Source organism: Microtus pennsylvanicus, chromosome 5 (genome assembly GCF_037038515.1).
Source record: "Microtus pennsylvanicus isolate mMicPen1 chromosome 5, mMicPen1.hap1, whole genome shotgun sequence".
Taxonomy (NCBI): Eukaryota; Metazoa; Chordata; class Mammalia; order Rodentia; family Cricetidae; genus Microtus; species Microtus pennsylvanicus.
Window position 1 is genome coordinate 131,566,005 of NC_134583.1, and position 19,067 is coordinate 131,585,071.

A 19,067-nucleotide genomic window follows, 5' to 3' on the forward strand; every position below is an offset into this window, starting at 1 on the left:
ACTCAGCTCACTACAGCCAATGAAGTCAATACCCGAAGCTTATGTCAAGAGGCCTGTGGATGCCTTCTTACATTAGGAGGTATGGTTTAAGGTATGTAATTCATGCCTCTTGAAGGAGGGCAGTCCAGATTGGCTGGTGTGAATTCTAGATCTTAGTGTGAGCCACCAGGAATTTAACTTTCAGCTGAGCCATCTCTGCTGTACAAATCTGAGTGGCAATGAGTGAGGGGCTCAGGGCTCCAGGCTGCAGCTCTGTGGGGCCAGTCCAACCTGGCCTGGCCTTCATCATGATCTCCAGGGTACCCTGAACTTTGTAAGGAGAAGCGCCACCTAAAATATGTTTTCATGGGCTGAGGAGATGGGGGGTGAAGGCTTAGAGGCAGAGTTTGATCTCTAGGTGGAAGGGAAGAAAGGTTACCTTGTAAGTTGTCATCTGACCTCCACACAGGCACCGTGACACACATACAAAGCAACTAAGTAAAGAAATAGAATAAAATACAAACGAAAGCATGTATTTACAGAGTCAGTGTTGGGTGGGGCCCGGAGGATCCTGAAATCCAGGGAAGCTGGAAAGCAACAGCTTGATCTTTCCTCCCTGTCGGGAAGTGGGAGTGGGGGAGGACAGGAACAGAACTGCCAATCAAATGATAAATGAGACCCTGCCTCAACAACACAAATTATAATAATACTAAACACAATTAGCAAATAATAAACAATGTAAACAAAAATCAGGGAAAGGAAATGAATCAAAGAGAAGGAAAAAACAGGATTCCTGCCATCAACCAAGCAATTCCAGCTGTTTTCTTTTCCCTTTTTTTGTCTGCTTGGTTGTTTTGTTGTTTCCTTAACGTCAAGTGGTTTCTATTCATTCTTGGAAGTTTGTCTTAGCTGTCATCTCTGAGAAACTTTCTTTGCCTCCACCCTAGCCCACCCACCGTGGGTGAACAGACACAGACACCTAGAGACTTGAGACTAGACCAGGCCTCTCTGGGGCTCTTGGAGTGAGTCCTGCCTACAGTGGTGTTATCAAGCTCCTCACAGAGTCTGGGCCCTGTGGCTGCTCCACATTATCTGTGAGGCCCTAGAATGAAATGCCTGGGGGTGGAGATGCTGGTTACACAGACAGAACCCTCTGGAAGAAGAGCAGGTTATGGGGGAAGCTGTTGTAGATAACCCCAGACAAAAGCCATCCTATGGCATGAGTGTGACCCCACTACCAGGGTTAGGCCAGCCATCTTTTGTTTGCTTGCTTTGGTTTTATCAGACAGGGTCTATGTCATTTAGACTGGCCTTAGTTCTGTGATACTTTTATTCTCGACCCACCCCCAAATGCTGGGATCTCAGGCAGGGTCTCATTTATCATTTTCAGGACAGGGCTTTTGGTTGAATAAAGCTATGACCCAGAAACAATGTCAGCTATTCCTGTTGTTGGGATGGATTGATTTGATCTCAGAAATTGATTTCTGCTTTCTCTTAAAAAATCTCCTTCCCTTATGTCCGTTGTAAATAAACCCCTCTCTAATGGCCGGGCGGTGGTGGCGCAGGCCTTTAATCCCAGCACTTGGGAGGCAGAGGCAGGCGGATCTCTGTGAGTTCAAGACCAGTCTGGTCTACAAGAGCTAGTTCCAGGTCAGGCTCCAAAACCACAGAGAAACCCTGTCTCAAAAAAACCAAAAACAAAAAAAAAAAAAAACAAAAAAAAAACCTCTCTAATGGACAGACGTTTTCTCATCAAAAGATAACAGTAAAATGGTTGGCAAAGGGCTTAGAGATGCATTTGCAGCCCACGTGTCCTGGGATCTAGCAGAGTCCTCAATAGACACTTGCAGAGGGGAGGGGCGAATCACACCTAGCCTCCCCCCACCCCCACCCCCGCCCCATGGAGGCGGGCGCAGGAAGCTCCAGAGAGAAGGGCAGGGGTAGACAGCCTGGGATTACACTGATCCACCATAATCCCCCAAATCCAGAAGCCACCTGGACAAGTTTACGGGACTGATCCCCTCTGTTGGATCCCTGTGGACAGTGTTGCTACTGGGTTCAAGACAGGTTTCCCAGAACAGCTCCTAAATTGTTGCGTTGTTCTTGTTTGTTAGCTCTGACGGTAGATTGTTCTTAGCTATGGAGAGAGACAACAGAAGAGGGCGGTCAATCCTTATGAGACAGAATCCGTTTGATTCTGACAACTTCCCCCTTTGGGTTGGTTTGTTTACTTTCCGGAACTTTTTTATTAAGGAAAATGAAAACGTAACAGAAGTGGGGAAAACGTGTTAGAAGCCTCGATTAAGAGGATCAAACCATGCCCCACCTCGGCTCATCTCAGATGCCACCTCCTTAGACTGGAGTCCGCTCGGGATCCACCCGGAGGCCCCAGAGGTTCCAGAGCGCGGCCCTCGGGTTCCGACCGAATTTTCTTCCTCCTCTTCCCGCACAGCGTGGGTCACCTCGGCCGGCTGGCGTTCCTGACAGCCCACCGGCAATGCCGGGTGATGTGTGAGTGAGTCTCTCCGCGCTGGGCCCCCCCGAGAGGGAGCAGGCGCCCGCCACTTCCTCTTTCTTGCTCTGACTAAGACACCCTCCCTCCATCCCGCTTTCGGGGTGGAGGCGGGTGCCCGCAAGCCCGCCCAGAAGGCGTGGCCAACGCAGAGGGGCGGAGAAACACCCATATTTGGCCTTATATGGGCAGTCACGTCACAGGACGCGCACTCATTCACATAAAGCGCTGCGCTGCCGGCGGAATCCCCGGCTTTCTGGGCAGCGAGTGGCAGGGTCTGGTGCGGAGCTCGCGGGGCGTGAAGAACAACGTCGCGCGGCCCCTCGCGCAGGCCGGGCTCGGTCTTTGCAAGGCCACAAGCCCCGCCGGGGGTGCTCCGCTCGTCCACGCCGGCCTTGGGCCGCTGGGTGGCAGCGGCATGAAGGTCACGTCGCTCGACGGGCGCCAGCTGCGCAAGATGCTCCGGCAGGAGGCCGAGGCGCGCTGCGTGGTGCTCGACTGCCGGCCCTACCTGGACTTCGCCGCGTCGAGCGTGCGCGGCTCGCTCAACGTCAACCTCAACTCGGTGGTGCTGCGGCGGGCCCGGGGCGGCGCGGTGTCGGCGCGCTACGTGTTGCCCGACGAGGCGGCGCGCGCTCGGCTGCTGCAGGAGGGCGGCGGCGGCGTGGCGGCGGTGGTCGTGCTGGACCAGGGCAGCCGCCACTGGCAGAAGCTGCGGAAGGAGAGCGCCGCGCGCGTCGTGCTCACCTCGCTGCTGGCCTGCCTGCCCGCCGGCCCGCGGGTCTACTTCCTTAAAGGTGAGTTCGTGCGGGGAGCCGCTGGACCCTTGCCGTCTGCCCTCCTTCCCCTGAACCCTGGGCCGGGACACCGGGGCCCCAGGTTCCCTCGCTGCGTGGGAACTCTGGCCCGGGGAAAGTCACAACTCGAGGGAATGTGCGCCCCGGGGTTTCGCGTGCGCTTGGGAGGTCCTTGCGAACGTCAGCGTCCGGGGCTTCCTTCTCCCCACCCCCGTTTTCCTCGAAAGCGTCTGGCAACCAGTCTGTCCCCTGGGCTGGGTGGTCTGGGAAGGTGCGGCGGGCCGTGCCCCTTAGTTCCGGGGGCCGAGGGCCCGTGCTGGCCTCTGGCGCCGTTTGCAGACCACGGGGGTCGGAATGTTTCTAACAGACCTGGCGCGATCAAGCAAGTCGAGACCCTCCTCCGGGAGAGTGGCGCCGCGGTGTCCCCTTTCTTTCCCGCCTAGACAATTACTGTACGTTCGGCTGTGTCTTGGTGGGCCTCTTGCCTTTTTGACCCTGGCAAGTCCCTCCCCTTCCTCTCCCTCTATTGCTTTTTATTGTTTTCCTCCAGCCTCCTTCTCCCACCCTAGGCCTTTCTCGAGCTTAATTTGGAGCTGACAGCTTTCCCACCCCTTTTATCCTCTCTTCCCCGGCAGGGATTAGCCCTGGGACCGTCTCAGAGACGGCCAACCGGCCAGCCTGGTTAGGAGAGGTGCCGCAGGGGCTGTGAGATGTGGTGGAGATTCTGTGGCCTTTGATTTTAGGCCTTCAAGGGCTGCCTCCAGGCCCGACCATTTCACCTGCTGGCGAGATAACTTTGGCTTCCGGTTGTGGGTGGGTGATTTATTCTCAAACCCCACATCATTGATTTCTGGGTCATTTCCTGTGACTGCTCTTGCAAGCCTTCTAACCTCAAACGTGTGGGAACCCTGGCCGTAGTGCAGAAGTGATAGCTGATCGGATAGGGCCCCACAGCTCTGTTGACTGAGTGCGTGGCGCGGGAAGCCTGATGTGCTTCAGAATTCGGGTGCAGTGAGCTAAGACCCTGTTTCAAAGCCATGCAACCTGAAATTTCACACACCGCAGGCCAGGAGGATTCCAAAGCTCCTTATCTATTAACACCTCTTGCCAACTGTCCTTTGTTGATCCCATTGGGAGATAACAGCTGCAGGGTATGGAACAGTGGCCTTCTCTAGGCTCTGCAGAGGTCTCTCACTTTTTAAAAATGAAGTAATGTGTACTCAGGTGAACATGAGCAGCACAAAGTGTGTATAAAGAGATGCATGGCTTCCTCACACCCTAAAACAAGTTCCCTCGTGGATAGCTTTTAAACCAACTGGAACCATCCCTTTCCCCAGTCGGCCTCTTTTACCCAGCTAGTTCGGGACACATCCATGCTGCTTGGTGATAGACGGTGCCCGGGGGTTGCGTGTGAGGGAGAGGGGAGATGTCGTCGTAAGGTGCTCTGGCTTGTGCAGTCTTGTCTTTCATTCAGACCATAAAAACGCTAAGATCAAAAGTGATGTGCATTTGGGATTTCAGTGGAAATTGCTACCCTTATAACTGCTGAATTCAAACTGTTGCAGGGGAGAATGCCTTTCTCTTACATAGCACGTGTCCAAATGGGCATTCGGGGTTTGACCTGATGGCATCCAGATGTTGGCGCCAGGCCTGCCACACTTCCTCCAGTCGCCTCTCGCGCTGATGAGGCCGTGAGGACCAGTTGGGTGGTTGGAGCTCACACGCAGCGTCTGTGTGTGCTGTTCCCTGCAGTGCAGGGATGTCTGAAGGAGGTCGAAGCAGCTGGAGGAATTGCTAGCACTCTTGCAATTGGAGTGAGGCGAGACAGCACAGAGGAATGTTGTCTCCACACCTCCGGTGGGAGTGGGTGGAGGGCAGAGACCTAATCTCCTGACCCCAGTGTGAAGAGACAAGCCCTGTTGTTTATCTGTCCTTCAGCTACACGGAGACACTTTGCCGGTTTTATTTTTTTAACTGGCAAGCTGTCTCCCACCCTAACCAGCACTTCTCTCTACTTTCCTGCCTACCAGCTCTTAAATGGTCTATTCAAGGCCTAGAGATGAGGTGGCCAGAAGGCTTCTCTTCCCCGAAGCCTTGTCCTCAACTTTGGGAGTGCCTGGGCTATTCTTTGTCCAGATGCCCACAAACCTGTCATTTTGTTTCCGGGAACCCAAACTGTAGAAGCCAGGCCCACCCCCCGTGATTTATTGACTATGAAATGCAACCCCCTCCTCCACCGCCCCCAAGGCTGTGTGGGTTGGTATAACATTCACTCTGCCTCCTAGAAGGAAGGGGCTGCCAGGGGAAGCTAAGCCACCAAAGCCTTCACCTCTACTCCCTTCCCCTTCTAGCCAAGCCCCCTGTTTCCATGGCAGAGAACATGACCATTTGTGGAGGACCAGCAGTTTCTCCAGGGCGCTAGTGAGCTCTTTGAGTGATCACAGGGGAGGTTTGGGGGTACTAAATGGGGGCAGGGGCAGAAGCTGAGAGGAAGCCAGAATGACAAGATGACTCATTCTAGGAATGGGCTGCAGCTCCCAAGAGGGTGTAGGAGAATGCCATCTAATCCATTAACCCTCTGCTGACTGCAGGAGGGAGCCCTCTTACTGGGCTGCTCATCTAGCACCCAGAGACCAAGCACGAAGGGAGCTCCTTGGGAAGGGCCTTGTCGCAGTGTGCTCGTGTTACTGGTGGCTTGAACCCTTGAGGCTAGTGAAAGATAGGTGGTTTTTCTGGAGGCTCTCAGAAGTACCTCGGGTTGCTGTTGGTGAAACGGAAGGGTTCCTAAGCAAGATGTTCTGTCTACCTACAATGCATTGGCTTTCTGTGGGCCTCCAGGCCAGATTTACTCGTTCTTCCCCACTGGTCTTGAGACTATTGATGTGGATACGCTTCTGTTACTGGTCATTTTTATACCTTGGGGTGGGGGCAGAGTCTTGCATATAGCTCAGGCTGACCTTCGACTCATGACCCTCCTAACCACCTGCTCAGATTGAAGGCATGTGCTGCCATGCTCGGCTCTACAGGATGCCCTTTGACCTCACGGGAGCCTTCTGGAGGAATTGAAATGTAATACCAGCATCCTCCCATGCCCAGAAGTCTGCGTTTTTCCATTTGGTTTAGAGTGTATTAACTTGATGTGTGACTAAATTGGACCTATAGAAGGGGTTGTCAGTGACCTTAGGAGTGAGAAAGGGCACGCTTCTATGAATGGAGGCGGGTACAGCTATGATTTTTGCCTAGAGCAAATGGGCTAGGGAAAAAGCCAGTTTAGGAGTCTTCTTAGAAATCAATGAAACTTCACATAATCATGCCTTTGTTTTAGGTAAACAAGAGAAGAAAATTGCTTTTGTTTTCTGAGAGGATATGGTTAATATTTACCAAATGCCAGATAAGCTGCTTCTGATAGACACAGAAAGTTAATTATTGCCTCTCTTTGAGAGACCTTTAAAAACTTGACGTATTTATTTATGTGTGTATGTGTGGGTATGTGTGCACCATGTGTGTACAGGATCCCGAGGAGGGAGAATAAGGTGTTTGACTCCTCCTGGAACTTCATTACAGGTGTTGTGAGATGTCATGTGGGTATATGTGCACCATGTGTGTACAGGATCCCGAGGAGGGAAGAATAAGGTGTTAGACTCCTCCTGGAACTTGCATTACAGGTGTTGTGAGATGGCATGTGGGTGCTCCAAGCTGAACCCCAGGTTCTCTACAAGAGCAATAAGTGCTCTTAACTGCTATCCATCCCTCTAGCCCCAGATGACAGGCTTTTAGGAGTGTGTGTATGTAAGGGGTGTGTATGTATACAAGTGAGGGAAGCCCACTTTTTTATTCTAGAGGTGGTGGTTTTGTTCGGTTTTCTTAAAATACATTTATTTAATTATGTTTTTATTGAGCATGCTTGTGTCATGGCACACATGTGGGGGCCGGAGAACAACTTGCAGGAATTGATTCTCTCCCTCTGTTCTGTGGCTCTTGGGTGGTATCAGTCGTCAGGTTTGGGGGCAGGTGGCTCTACCCACGGAGAAGTTGCTTTGCCTTAGCGGGCTTGTAGCGCTCACGTAGTCGTGATGGATGTTTTCTGACAGTCCGAGAACCCAGTGCCTTTGCCTCACGTTTGTTTGTTTGTTTGCTTTTGAAGGGGGGTACGAGACCTTCTACTCACAATATCCCGAGTGCTGTGTGGATGTGAAGCCCGTTTCCCAAGAGAAGACTGAGAGTGAGAGGGGCCTCCTCAGCCAGTGCGGAAAGCCCATCCTCAGTGTCACCCTCAGGCCAGCTTATGACCAGGTATGTGACTTCCGACTCCTGACTCGGGCTGCTGCTTTGTACCGGGGAACTGACGCTGTGCTGACGGAGCTGCTGTGGCTTGTGCACACGGGTTCCCATCGCAGAGCGAGTGGGCAGTCTCCCAGCACACACAGCTCACTAGGGTCCCTGGGCTACAGGATGCTGGGCAGCTTCTGAAGAAGAGAGGAAGTGAGAGAGAACATTGTTATTAGCTGGCTTGGGCAGTTTGGGGAAGCTTGAAAATACTGGTTTAGGTTTCCCTGAAGACATTCAGAGCTGACTCTGAGGCTTCCTGTGTTGTTTTGTTTCGTTTTGCTTTTTAGATTTGTTTTATTTTATGTGTATGAGTGTTTTGCTTGCATGTGTGCATTTGTACCACGTGCAGACAGCAGAGGTCAGAAACTAGAGTTACAGAGGCTTGTGAGTCACCGTGTGGTTCTGGGAATCAAACCCAGGTCCTTTGCAAGAACAAGTGTTCTTAGCTGCCGAGCCAACTCCCTAGCCCCATTCTCTTTTGTTTTGGGAGGACAGGCTTGCTGTGTATGTGTAGCCCAGGGCAGCCTTGACTTAACTCCTTGAGCCTGGCAAAGGCTGAGTTTGTAGGCTTGTGTCCCATCCTTGGCCAACTCCTGAAGGTTTCTGGTACTTATTTTCATACATTCTGGTGCCAGAGGAAATGGAGATTCTAGAAGGCTAGATGTTTCTGTAAGCATATGGGGTTTTGTTGGTTGTTGTTGTTGTTGTTGTTTTTGCTTTAAAAAGGTATACTTTATACACCTCACTGACAAGAGGCTAGGAACCTATAAAATGATGGGGGAGGGTGGGGAAAAAGCAGGCGAAAGTCCGGGCCTGACAGAAACTAGAGTACAGGCGCCACTTTGCCATCTCAACAGAGGGCAAGGTTCTTATCATTGGCCAATGGAATGTCTGACATTTGCAAAGACTCCAGCCACTGGTCCACAGCAGCCCCAGACATAGGTGGCCCTTCTTCAATCCCCTGTTCTGGTTCCTTCAGGATCTCTGTATCCATCCCATCTGCCCTTTGGCCTACACATCTGACATGGAAGTTTTTCAGCCTTTGCTCAAAACAAAGAACATAGCAAAGCCTAATAAAGATATGGCTGAAAAAAATGCCAGCTCCCTGCCATGGGCAAAACTCAGGCCCTGGAATTCTAAATACGAATGGGTGACCTTGCTTCTAATGGGACTCTTGGTCACTGGAAGCCTTAGCCTGGCCAAATGCCAGTCATAGGTTATGTTTGTCTTCTTTCAAGAAAAATCAGCATGTGGGGTGAGCCTGAAGCCCCAGCACGTATCTAAGCTGGATGCGGCGGGTGTGTGTGTGTGTGTGTGTGTGTGTGTGTGTGTGTGTGTGGTGTTGTGTTCTGCCTTTCTCAGAAAGTGAAAGAGAAGTAGGAATTGACAACAGGTTGTGAAAGCGCTGTAGACCTTTGGCCCACTGAGGGTGGGGTGCTCTGATGTGTCCTCAGCCCTCATCTGGGAAACCCCCGTACACTGAGAGAGGCCAGGCAAGCTGTCATAGCCCGGGTTTTCTGACAGCTTTGGTGTCTTCCTCTTGAGTTGAACAGAAGATTCGGAAAAGGAGAGAAATAGAATTTCAGGGGTGTGATGGGCCAGCTGCAGGGAACGTTGGATGGTGTCCCAGGCTGGTGTATCAGCATTTTCTAGGCACTCAAGGGAGTTTTTGGCAGTGTCCAGCCTGCTTCTTTGAGGGGGTGGCTATTGGTGCCGTGGGGATGGGGTGGGTCTATATCTGATCAAAGGTAGAATGGAATTAGACTTGAGTCTCAGGCCTCTTTCCCAAACAGAGTCTACCATCTCTCCCGTTTTTCTAGTTTCTAACCAGTGGGGTGCTTGCGCTGGGCTGGGTGCAGGGACAGTCTGCTCTCAGGCCAAGACCAGAGCTGTTGGGATTGCTGGGCTTCAGGATCTGCTCTGTGTCTTCCCCAGGATTCTAAAGATGGTAGTCGCATAATATACAAGTTAATAATGCAGCCATTATTCCTTTTCTGTCTTACCAGTTATCCTCAGAGGATAGAAATTGTCCCCAGTCTTCATTCAGGGGTTAGAGAAGCTGCTGGAGCTCTGATCACCGAGGAGCTAGCCCTCTGCCCGAGCTCTTCTCTCATAAATGTCGAGTCCGTGTCCCTAACCTCTGCACCACACTGCCTCTAGAAGGCTGCTGTGTGTGTGTGTGTAGGGGTGCAAGTGGACTTATTCCTAGAGACTCTCTAGAGAAATGCAAGAAAGAAGGAAAATATTTACTTCTCATTTTTACCTGAAATAGGTCCCACTCTACCTCTGACTGTCTCTGGCATTATTTAATCCCATCTGAGCCTCAGGAAATGGTCTGTGGGCAGGGCGGTAGTGGCGCACGCCTTTAATCCCAATTCTAGGGAGGCAGAGGTAGGTGGCCTTGTGAGTTCAAGGCCAGCCTGGTTTACAAGAGCTATTTCCAAAACAGCTAGGACTTTTACACACACACATACACACACACAAAACTGTCTCGAAAAACAAACAAACCAAAAAAAAGCGAAAGAAAGTGTCTGTAAAAGGCACTATTACCTATCTTACAGATCTGTTTTAAGATTAGTACCTATGGGTATCTGAAGCCCCCTGAAATGCGGGTGCAAATAAAAATGCTGGTGTAGATATGTGTGTAACTCGGTTGGTACAGTGCTTGCTTACACACTGGACCTGGCGTTCAGTTTAATACCACAGAAACTGGGTGCGGAGGCACATGCCTATAATGCCAATATTTGGGAGACAGAGGCAGGAATATCAAGCTACACCCTGTGCCCAGCCCAGCTATGTGTAGAGTTTGAGACAAGCCTGAGTTACATGAGACCCCAACTCAAAAAGTGTGTGTATGTCCGCTTTGCCCCTTTGATAAATTCTGTTACTTTCCTCTGTGTAGTTGAATTGGCTTTTGCTTAAATACCTCAAGTGCTGGGTGGGTTGCCTGCTGCTGATCCCCATCTCTTGGTCCCTTACCTTTCTCCTTACTATGGGTCTGGCTAAGAATTTCCATCTACCGTTTCTGGGGCAGGAAATGGGGGGGGGTGTCTGCAACAGTCAGTGGCCTTTCCTTGGCAGCTTAGAACCCTGTATATTCATGCAGATTACTGAGCCTGTCTAGCCTAGAGCTCTGTTTCACCTGGGGGTAGATGGTCTTTGGCTCTGCCTCTGTAGGAGCTTCTGAACTAGAAGCCTGGGGTGTGGGCGATGACCTCACCCTGTCTAACTCCTGCACTCCTTGTGAAGGTCGGGGGTGGGGAAGCCCCTCTGCTGTGGTCTAACAGCTTTCCTGAGTCTAGATTCTGGGTAGGTAGGGGTTATTTTTAATTCTAAGAAACATACTTTTTTCGGGGAGAGGGGGAACGGCACCTTTGCCATTCCTAAAATGAAGATGGCCGTGTGTCAGGGTTTATGCAGTACGTGATATAAAGCGCTGTAAAGGGAGGATACTTTGCCAAACCATTTTCCATGTTCGCTATGGCTTAGGAAGTTGCCCTGCAGGGCCCACTGGCTTTCCCTGGTTGCTTCAGGGGAGTTTGAACTTAAACAAGAGCCCTTTCAGTTCCGACCACTTCCCACCCCAGAAGTTAGCATCGGAAGGCTGCTGTGTGACTTCTAAGCTCCTGGTCTCTGAGAATTTTGCTGTCACTGAGTCACAAGGGTAGAGGGCTTGCCAAGATGGAGGTGCCACCCACTCTTGGCTGACTTGCCCTGGCTCTGAACTCTACCTGGGAACCAGAAAGGGAACCTCCCACTTAAACAAATAGGTCAGGGCTTTTGTTTGCCTTCTCCCAAATGAATGAGCTAATCTAATGTCTCCTGGTTGTCCTCTGTCCCTGCTTCCAGGGTGGCCCAGTTGAAATCCTTCCCTTCCTCTACCTTGGAAGTGCCTACCATGCATCCAAGTGCGAGTTCCTCGCCAACCTGCACATCACCGCCCTGCTGAATGTTTCCCGCCGGACCTCCGAGGCCTGCACCACCCACCTGCACTACAAATGGATCCCTGTGGAGGACAGCCACACAGCTGACATCAGCTCCCACTTCCAAGAAGCAATAGATTTTATTGGTAGGTTCAGCCCCCCCCCTCCATTGTTTTGGGAGTCTCCTTGGAGTGGAATATGTATTCTTTTCTTTTGATATCTTGGTATGGTTACCTTCTTGGAAAGAAAGGAATCTGTTTTTTGGAAACAGCAACTTCTGTAGCCCTAGGTGGCCTCAAATGTGCTACACAACCAAGACTGGCTTTGAATCCCTGATCTTCTCCCAGCTCTCAAGTGGTGGGGTCAGGAACCCACCACCAAGCCCAGTTTAAGAAGAGTCTTGTCTATGCAGCCCGAAGAGTTGGGGCAAAGAGCAGGCGTTTTAGCCATCACAAAGGCAAGGGGAGGAGCCGAGTTACTCTTGTTAGGAGTTTTAGTTTACAAGATAAATGAATTAATATCATTTTATGGCAGTACTTTCCTGCTCTTGTTATTGTTTCAGCAGTCAGGAGCAGAGTGCAGCCATGTGTAATGTTCCACAGGGGGGGAGCCTCCTTCTACGTAGGTTAGGCTATTTTTAAAGCAAACAGAAGGATGGAGGGAGCACTCCTTACGCACCAAGCCTTGAAGGCCCCAGCAGCTTTGCATAGCTCTGGCAAACAGCTTTGGAGGCAATTGATTTTGCATTTTCAGCTAACTCTGGATTAAAGATAGCACTTGACTCAAAACCCCGTGCCTTGTGCACAGAAAACTTGGCATCTTTTGCATCCCTGTATCCTGCGAAGCAGTTATTGTCTTCCCATCGTACAAGCCTTGGCCTCTAGTCCCTCTGCCCAGACAGCTTGGGCCCTCAAGTTGCCTTGATTGCCCTCACATTCCAGATCGCTTCCCCCATTGTGTTTAGCCTGACTTCTCTGTCTCCGATGTACAAACACACCCAGGATCCTGCCCCCCTTTTCTCTTCCTTCTTTCTCTTTAACATGCATAGTTGCTGGGATTGAGACATCATTTTCCTATGTCTTGTTAAAGGCAGGTGTTAGGCACAAGGGTAATTACTTAGTGCAGGCAGCAATTAAAGGCTCCCTTCAGCCACGTGGAAGGGCCTGCTTACCACACACGGTGTCATGAGAAATCTTGACAAGCTCGTCAAAGGCACAGACTGAGGCTTTCCTTGTCGTCCAAGTCTCTAGGCTGAGAATCCTCTTGCAGCCTGAGAAGCAGCCAAGAATGGTGGGTTCTAGATGGGAACTCTTGACTTTTCTTCATGCCCTTGGGAGGGTTCCTTCTCAGCCTGTTACTTAATTACCTGGATAGCTACCGAATGAGGTCATGCAACCTGCCCCCGTCCAGTTCTGAGAAACCTCCCTCCACATCCTGTGTGTATGTTGTGTCTATATTTGTGGACACAGTCCCACAGGGTTTCAAAAGCCTTGTACCCAAATAAGCACTGACATCCAGGGGAGGATGATGCTGTGGGTAGCAGGAGCCTGAGGTTTGGAAAGAGTTCCGGAAACGATGCACTCCATATCCTTTGGGTCCTTGAATGTGGCAGTAGTCCACTAAACGCTCACAGACAGCGGAGGGGAAGTGAGGCACAACTCTGTAATTGCCCTTGACCCCATAATCCCAAGGACTGGGAGTCTGGGCTTTGAACCGACTTTCAGGGACTCTTGTTGGGGACCAGATCTTTATTATTCCCTTTGTATTCATGTGTTGCTGTACCTCCAGTGAGTTCCTCTGGGCATGCTCTGAGGTTTGTTGTTCGGATTGGAAATCTCAAAGGTTCCTCCCTGACCCATTAGAAATTTGATCTTTTAGATACAGAGTCATTTTCAGACTTCTTGAACTTTAAGCATATGGATAGAAGGTGGTAAAGGAAGTAACATTTTCCCCTTCATTTTCTGAATACTGTGGTCTTCCAGAGTACCAGTTACAGCTACATCTAACTTCCCGTGAGGTGTTTACTTCCTCACTATCAAGAGAGGGAATTGGGGAGACTTGTGTGATTTTGATTTGACATATATTCACCTTCCCTATTTTTAGCAGGGTTTTTTTGGGGTGGGGGGAGAGCAGAACAAAGGACCCTTCATGCACGCGCACACACATGCACACTTGGTCATAGTAAGCAAGAGACTGCTAACTGATGGTGACTCTAGCAGTGCCTCCCCTTTGTTGAGCAAGGTAGGGTTTGCAGAAGCCATTTATATCCATCCAGTAAGCGTCACTTAGCCAGGACTGTAATTAGTGGCCGGGCACTGTTTGTTGTATGTTTGGTGGTGAGAACCCTGGAACCTCACCAAGCATCCCGCCCTGTCACAGCAAGACAGGGTGCTCAGGGAATCCAGAAGACCTCTTCCAGTATGGGCCTGTGTCTCACCATTAGAATCAGAACTGGAGAGGCTAAGTCCCTGAGCCTTAGACACTCAGGGAATGACATACGCCCAACAAAGAAACCTGCATGTGATTTTAAGGATTTTCCCATGCCCCTTTGAACCGAACCTAGAACACAGATTGAGAGGCTGTGTCTAGAGAGGACATTTCCGGGTCTAGCCCTGCCAGTGAAAGGATCTGTGCAAGGACCCTGGGAAACAGTTTTACATGAGGATAAAAGTCCTACCTGGGGACATGTATTGTTGGGATTTCAAGCTCTATTATAGTCTCATTTTGTAGCCCAAGCTTGCCTTAAACTTGTGGTCCTCCCATCCATCCCTCACTTGCTGGGACTGTAGATACATGCCGTGCTCAGCTTGAGGACCATGGCCCTTGAACTTGCACTGTGGAGGACTGTCAGGTCGCACAGGTTGTCCCTCGTGTGTCCTGTAGTTGGTGTTCCCTTTAGATCCTAGTTCTGACCAACCGTCCTTCTCTTCGCTCCCTTCCAGACTGTGTCAGGGAAGAAGGAGGAAAGGTCCTTGTCCACTGTGAGGCTGGGGTCTCCCGGTCACCCACCATCTGCATGGCATACCTCATGAAGACCAAGCAGTTTCGCCTGAAGGAGGCCTTTGACTACGTCAAGCAGAGGAGGAGCGTGATCTCTCCCAACTTTGGCTTCATGGGACAGCTTCTTCAGTATGAGTCAGAGACCCTGCCTTCCACCCCCACCCCCCAGCCTCCCTCCTGCCAAGGGGAGGCAGCCAGCTCCTCGTTTATAGACCATTTACAGACACTGAGCCCTGACATGCAGGGTGCTTACTGCACATTTCCTACCTCAGTGCTGGCACCGGTGCCCACCCACTCCACAGTCGCGGAGCTCCACAGGAGCCCTGTGGCCACGGCCACGTCCTGCTGAGACTGGGATTGGCTGCCAGTGAATCCCCAAGAGCAACTGTGATTTTTGTTTTTTTTAAACTTGTGGACATTTCATACCTGTGCGATACTGCAGCCCTCTCTCTGTCCGCTGCCCCACTGAGACAGTGGTGGTCACCAGGCTTGCAGGTGCACTTCGGACTGACCCCGAGCATAGCTTCTCGGGACTGTAGGAAGGCCAAGCCATGCCTCCAGCGGGGCACTTGCTGACCGCTGTGCTCCCAGAGCCCCTGCCCACTCAGGACCTCCCAGTCCGTGCATCTCAGAAGTTCGCCTTTTCATTTCAAGCACAAGGCAATAAATCCCCACAGCCCAGTGGGAGCAAGACACCGCTGGACCAGGAGAGAAGGCAGTGACGAGGCCCATTCATTTTGAAGGAAGCACAATTTTCACTCTGTTTTTTGAACGTTGGCAAACTTTTTGTCTGTGTCTGTCACTTCAGGGAATAAAGCAGGTCACCACCCAGTCACAAAAGTTAACCCTGCTAGATTTGTCAAGACAGAAGTACCTGCCGGTCTGAACCCAGAAGTGTTGTTGAGATTCTGTCTTGGGTTCCATGAAAGCTGTTGGCTGAAGAAGATGCTGGAAAGTCAGGGTTTCTTTCTCACCAAGGGTTCTGTGACCATGGACTCCGGCATAGTTTCTGTGCATACTTGAACCTGTTCCGTTGAATCTCTCTTTAAAGCCACTCTGCTGTCATCCAGAAAGTTTGCAGACCCTAGACCAAAAATCACCCCTTTGAGGAGGTGGCAGTAAGTGCCTGGAGAAAGGGGGCACGCGCTGTGTTCTGGGGCGGTGACAGGACTTGTTCAGTTTAGCGTCCTTTGTGTACTGAGTCGTTGTCCCTCGTGACTTTGTTTCCCTCCCTGCTCCTGGGGGGTTGTCTTCAAGCTACTGATTCTGGGGTTTGTATTTTTTGCAATGTGGTACTACTTATGTTCTTTGATAGGTTATTTCTCCGGGGGAAAGGCAATAAGTCCCCAAAAATCCATGTGAATGTGAAGAAAAGCAGTGTGTTGCTGGTTGTTGTTTTTTACGTAGTGCAAAATAAAAATAACTTAAAAGTGCTGTTCCTGTTAGTGGTGACTTGAGTAGGAGGGAATGCTTTTCAGGCGGAGATTTAAGCCCGCCTTACTGTTTTGTGTGTTTATTTTTAATTTTTTGTTTTATATGAGTGGGTGTTTGGCCTGTACATCATATGCACACCCAGTACCTGCAGAGGCCAGAAGAGACACTGGAGTTAGAGACAGTGGTGAGCTGCTGCGTGGGTGCTGGAAATCAAACCCAGGTCCTGAAAGAGCAGCCAGTGTTCTCTCAACTGTTGAGCCTCTCTCCACCTCCATTTATTTCCAGATAGATGGCAGGGTGGGGTGGTGGGTGTGAAGCGCTCTGTGTTTGCTCTTGACTGGTTTTAACAAGGACACAGAATGTTGCTAGAAAAGTCCTCGAGGTGGGCAGACCTCCCGCCTAGGCTCTCCTTAAACAGCCTGCTTGAACTTTCGCTTCTTCCCTGAAGTGGACTTGAAAGGGAGCTTGATGCTCTGCAAAGTTCCTGGAAAGACAACGCCCTTCTTTCTGGAAAACCCAGATGCCAGGCTTGTGGCAGCCCCCTCTGCCCTGCCTGGCATATGGTAGACTCAAGAAAGGCTGGCTCGGATAGCTGAGGGATAAAGGTTCCCCTTAATGGCCTGCCCCCCTCTTTTTACTCTTGTAAGTAATTCTTTCAGATAACTCCCTCCGGAGTTCCCAGGTCAATCCCTTAGTGAGTGGGTTTCAAATCCAACTGAAGCTTAACTTGCCTTCTGAGTAATTTCCTCTGCGTCAGTGCAGGAAGGAAGAAGCGGAATCAACTGTGTGGCTGGTACAGACTAAGTTCCAGACTCGGGGCCTGGTCCCTAACCAGACCAACAGGAAAATGCTGGCTTTTGTACCATCCCGCTCAGCTGATGCTTCCAGCCAAACCTCTCGCTTCAGAAGGGCCCAAAGGTCTCCAGCTACCCCAATGTGCACTTTGCTGGCAGACAGCAAGACAGCCGCTGACTAGCCCTAAGACTGCATGGGACCTTGTTATCTTCCTTTCCTTTCCCCAAATCGAGCTCCAGGGGCCCCAGGAAAGGCTACAGGTGGGAAGGCCACCCAGACCAAGAAGACCTAATCACTTTGAGTCAGTCCCTTAACGCATCCAAGTCTTACTCTGTGTAGAGCAATGGACAGGGACGAAGAATTCCTCACCTTCCCCTAACTCCTGTTTTGAAGCCAATCTGCAGCCAGCCTGGGGCTTGGCTTGCATGACCGCTTCCAAGGCCCATATCCCTTAAGCCTCTGCTCAGTCTGGAGTATCACCTGGTAACTTACTGTGCAGGTGCTAGAGGACCTTGGAGGGAGAACTGGGGAATAGGCAGCCAGCTGCAGGCTGGACTGCTGTGCTAAGCTGCATCCCACTTGCTGTCGTTCGCTTTATTGCATTAAAGTCTGTCTCTAAAGGGTGAGTAAGTCCTCTAAATCAGGCATATGAGGATTGCTCATAAGCCCCGTGAGTCATGGGGCAGAGGGGGGCAGAAGTGAAGCCCCACAGCTGGGGAAGGCTCCGGGACTACTGCTCCATTTGCTGGTCTGTTAATCTCACCTCCATTTCTGCTGAGGTCAACCATGCGGGTGTCCAGCACCAGGTGGAGAAGTCAAGCTAGTGTTATTGTCAGTTGAACTTCAGGGTTTGGGAGAGCACACTCTGTTGGTCTCTAGTGAAGATGCATCTGAGCCTGAGAGAATAGGAGCTCATTTCCCAACTACAGAGATACACAAACTGTCTCAGGTTCACCCTAATTTCTGAGTTGGGATTAATTGATGGGAGGGTGGGGTCACATGACTACCCAGAGTGTGTCAGGAGCCCTGTGCACCCATGGCAAGGACCCTAAGGAAATGTCTCCCCAACTTCAACAGCCTGAACAGGGGTACCTCTCAGAACTCCTGCTGATTCATCTTGTGAACAACCTGAAACTCATGACTGCCTGTCTCTCTCTCTTTGCTCAGGCTATGTGAGTTCAGAATTAAACTTTTAACCTACAGGAGCCCATAGCACACTGTGCCTTTAGTTTAGTCTTACCTTTGTTTGGTGACAGGACCTGCTATGTAACGCAGACTGGCCTCAGACTCAGTCCATCTGCCTGGATTTTCTGAGTGTGGAGGTCAGGGAGCACACCACCACGCCCAGTGCTGAGATCGGGGAGCACACCACCATGCCCAGTGCTGAGATCAGGGAGCACACCACCACGCCCAGTGCTGAGATCGGGGAGCACACCACCATGCCCAGTGCTGAGATCAGGGAGCACACCACCACGCCCAGTGCTGAGATCAGGGAGCACACCACCACGCCCAGTGCTGAGATCAGGGAGCACACCACCACGCCCAGTGCTGAGATCGGGGAGCACACCACCATGCCCAGTGTGGAGAATATATTCCTTGTTATCAACTCAACTTCAGGTCCATAAAAAAATAATAATGCAATTTTCTTTTTCTTTTACTTCCATTTTCTCAGAGACTTAAAGTAACCACAAAGCCTTTAAATCCCATTTGAGAGACTAAATGTACCATCTATGGGATGAAGTGGGGACTATGTACCTAGAGTGGCCTGTGAGTTGCTGTTTCGCATTTGAACCTGAAATGTTCCCCGCCCCCCGACAGGCTCCTGTTTCAAATGCATATTCCCAAGACAGTGGACGTGCTTTAGGAGGCTGTGGAACCTGTAGGAGATTGGGTCTAATTGTCTGAAATAGATCTTAGGGTGGGCTTTGGCTGCATGGGCCTCTGGGTCCTGTCTGTTCTCTACTTCCTGGTTCCCCCTACTTCTTCCCAAGACCTGAGTTGATGCACCACGCCTTCCTCTGTTATGGCTTCCCTACTGCGATGGACCTAAGCCGTGAAGCAAGGTGAATCTTCCCTCCTGTAAGGTCTGTCAGGGATTGTGGTTCAGAATACAGAAATAACAGATGCCCTGTCCGCCATCTCATTCGGAAGGACTCATTGATGGGACTGGCTAAGTTCTCTAGAGTGGGATCAAAATGATGTAACTATATTATTCAAAAGCTACTTATTAGCTGGGTTCACTTGATAGGGTGGAGTAGTCCAATCGTGGCTGCCTTAGGGTTTCTGTTGCTGGGATGA

At 50.8% G+C, this 19,067-nt stretch overlaps 1 protein-coding gene across 1 annotated transcript; it reads left to right on the forward strand.

The window, feature by feature from the left end:
• The first annotated feature begins 2,595 nt into the window (after positions 1 to 2,595).
• Positions 2,596 to 15,973, forward strand: Dusp5 (dual specificity phosphatase 5). Its single transcript, XM_075974383.1, has 4 exons — positions 2,596 to 3,288; positions 7,433 to 7,581; positions 11,467 to 11,686; positions 14,483 to 15,973. The coding sequence occupies exons 1-4, from the start codon at positions 2,676 to 2,678 to the stop codon at positions 14,887 to 14,889; spliced, it is 1,389 nt and encodes a 462-aa protein (XP_075830498.1). The 5' UTR covers positions 2,596 to 2,675; the 3' UTR covers positions 14,890 to 15,973.
• The last annotated feature ends 3,094 nt before the right edge of the window (positions 15,974 to 19,067 follow it).

Bases quoted from the DNA above. Each gene is read 5' to 3' on its own strand.
- Dusp5 (XM_075974383.1), top strand. From the start codon at position 2,676: ATGGGCAGTCACGTCACAGGACGCGCACTCATTCACATAAAGCGCTGC. The intron at 7,582-11,466 runs GTATGTGACTTC...CCCTGCTTCCAG, and splicing joins TCAGGCCAGCTTATGACCAG to GGTGGCCCAGTTGAAATCCT. The intron at 11,687-14,482 runs GTAGGTTCAGCC...GCTCCCTTCCAG, and splicing joins AGAAGCAATAGATTTTATTG to ACTGTGTCAGGGAAGAAGGA.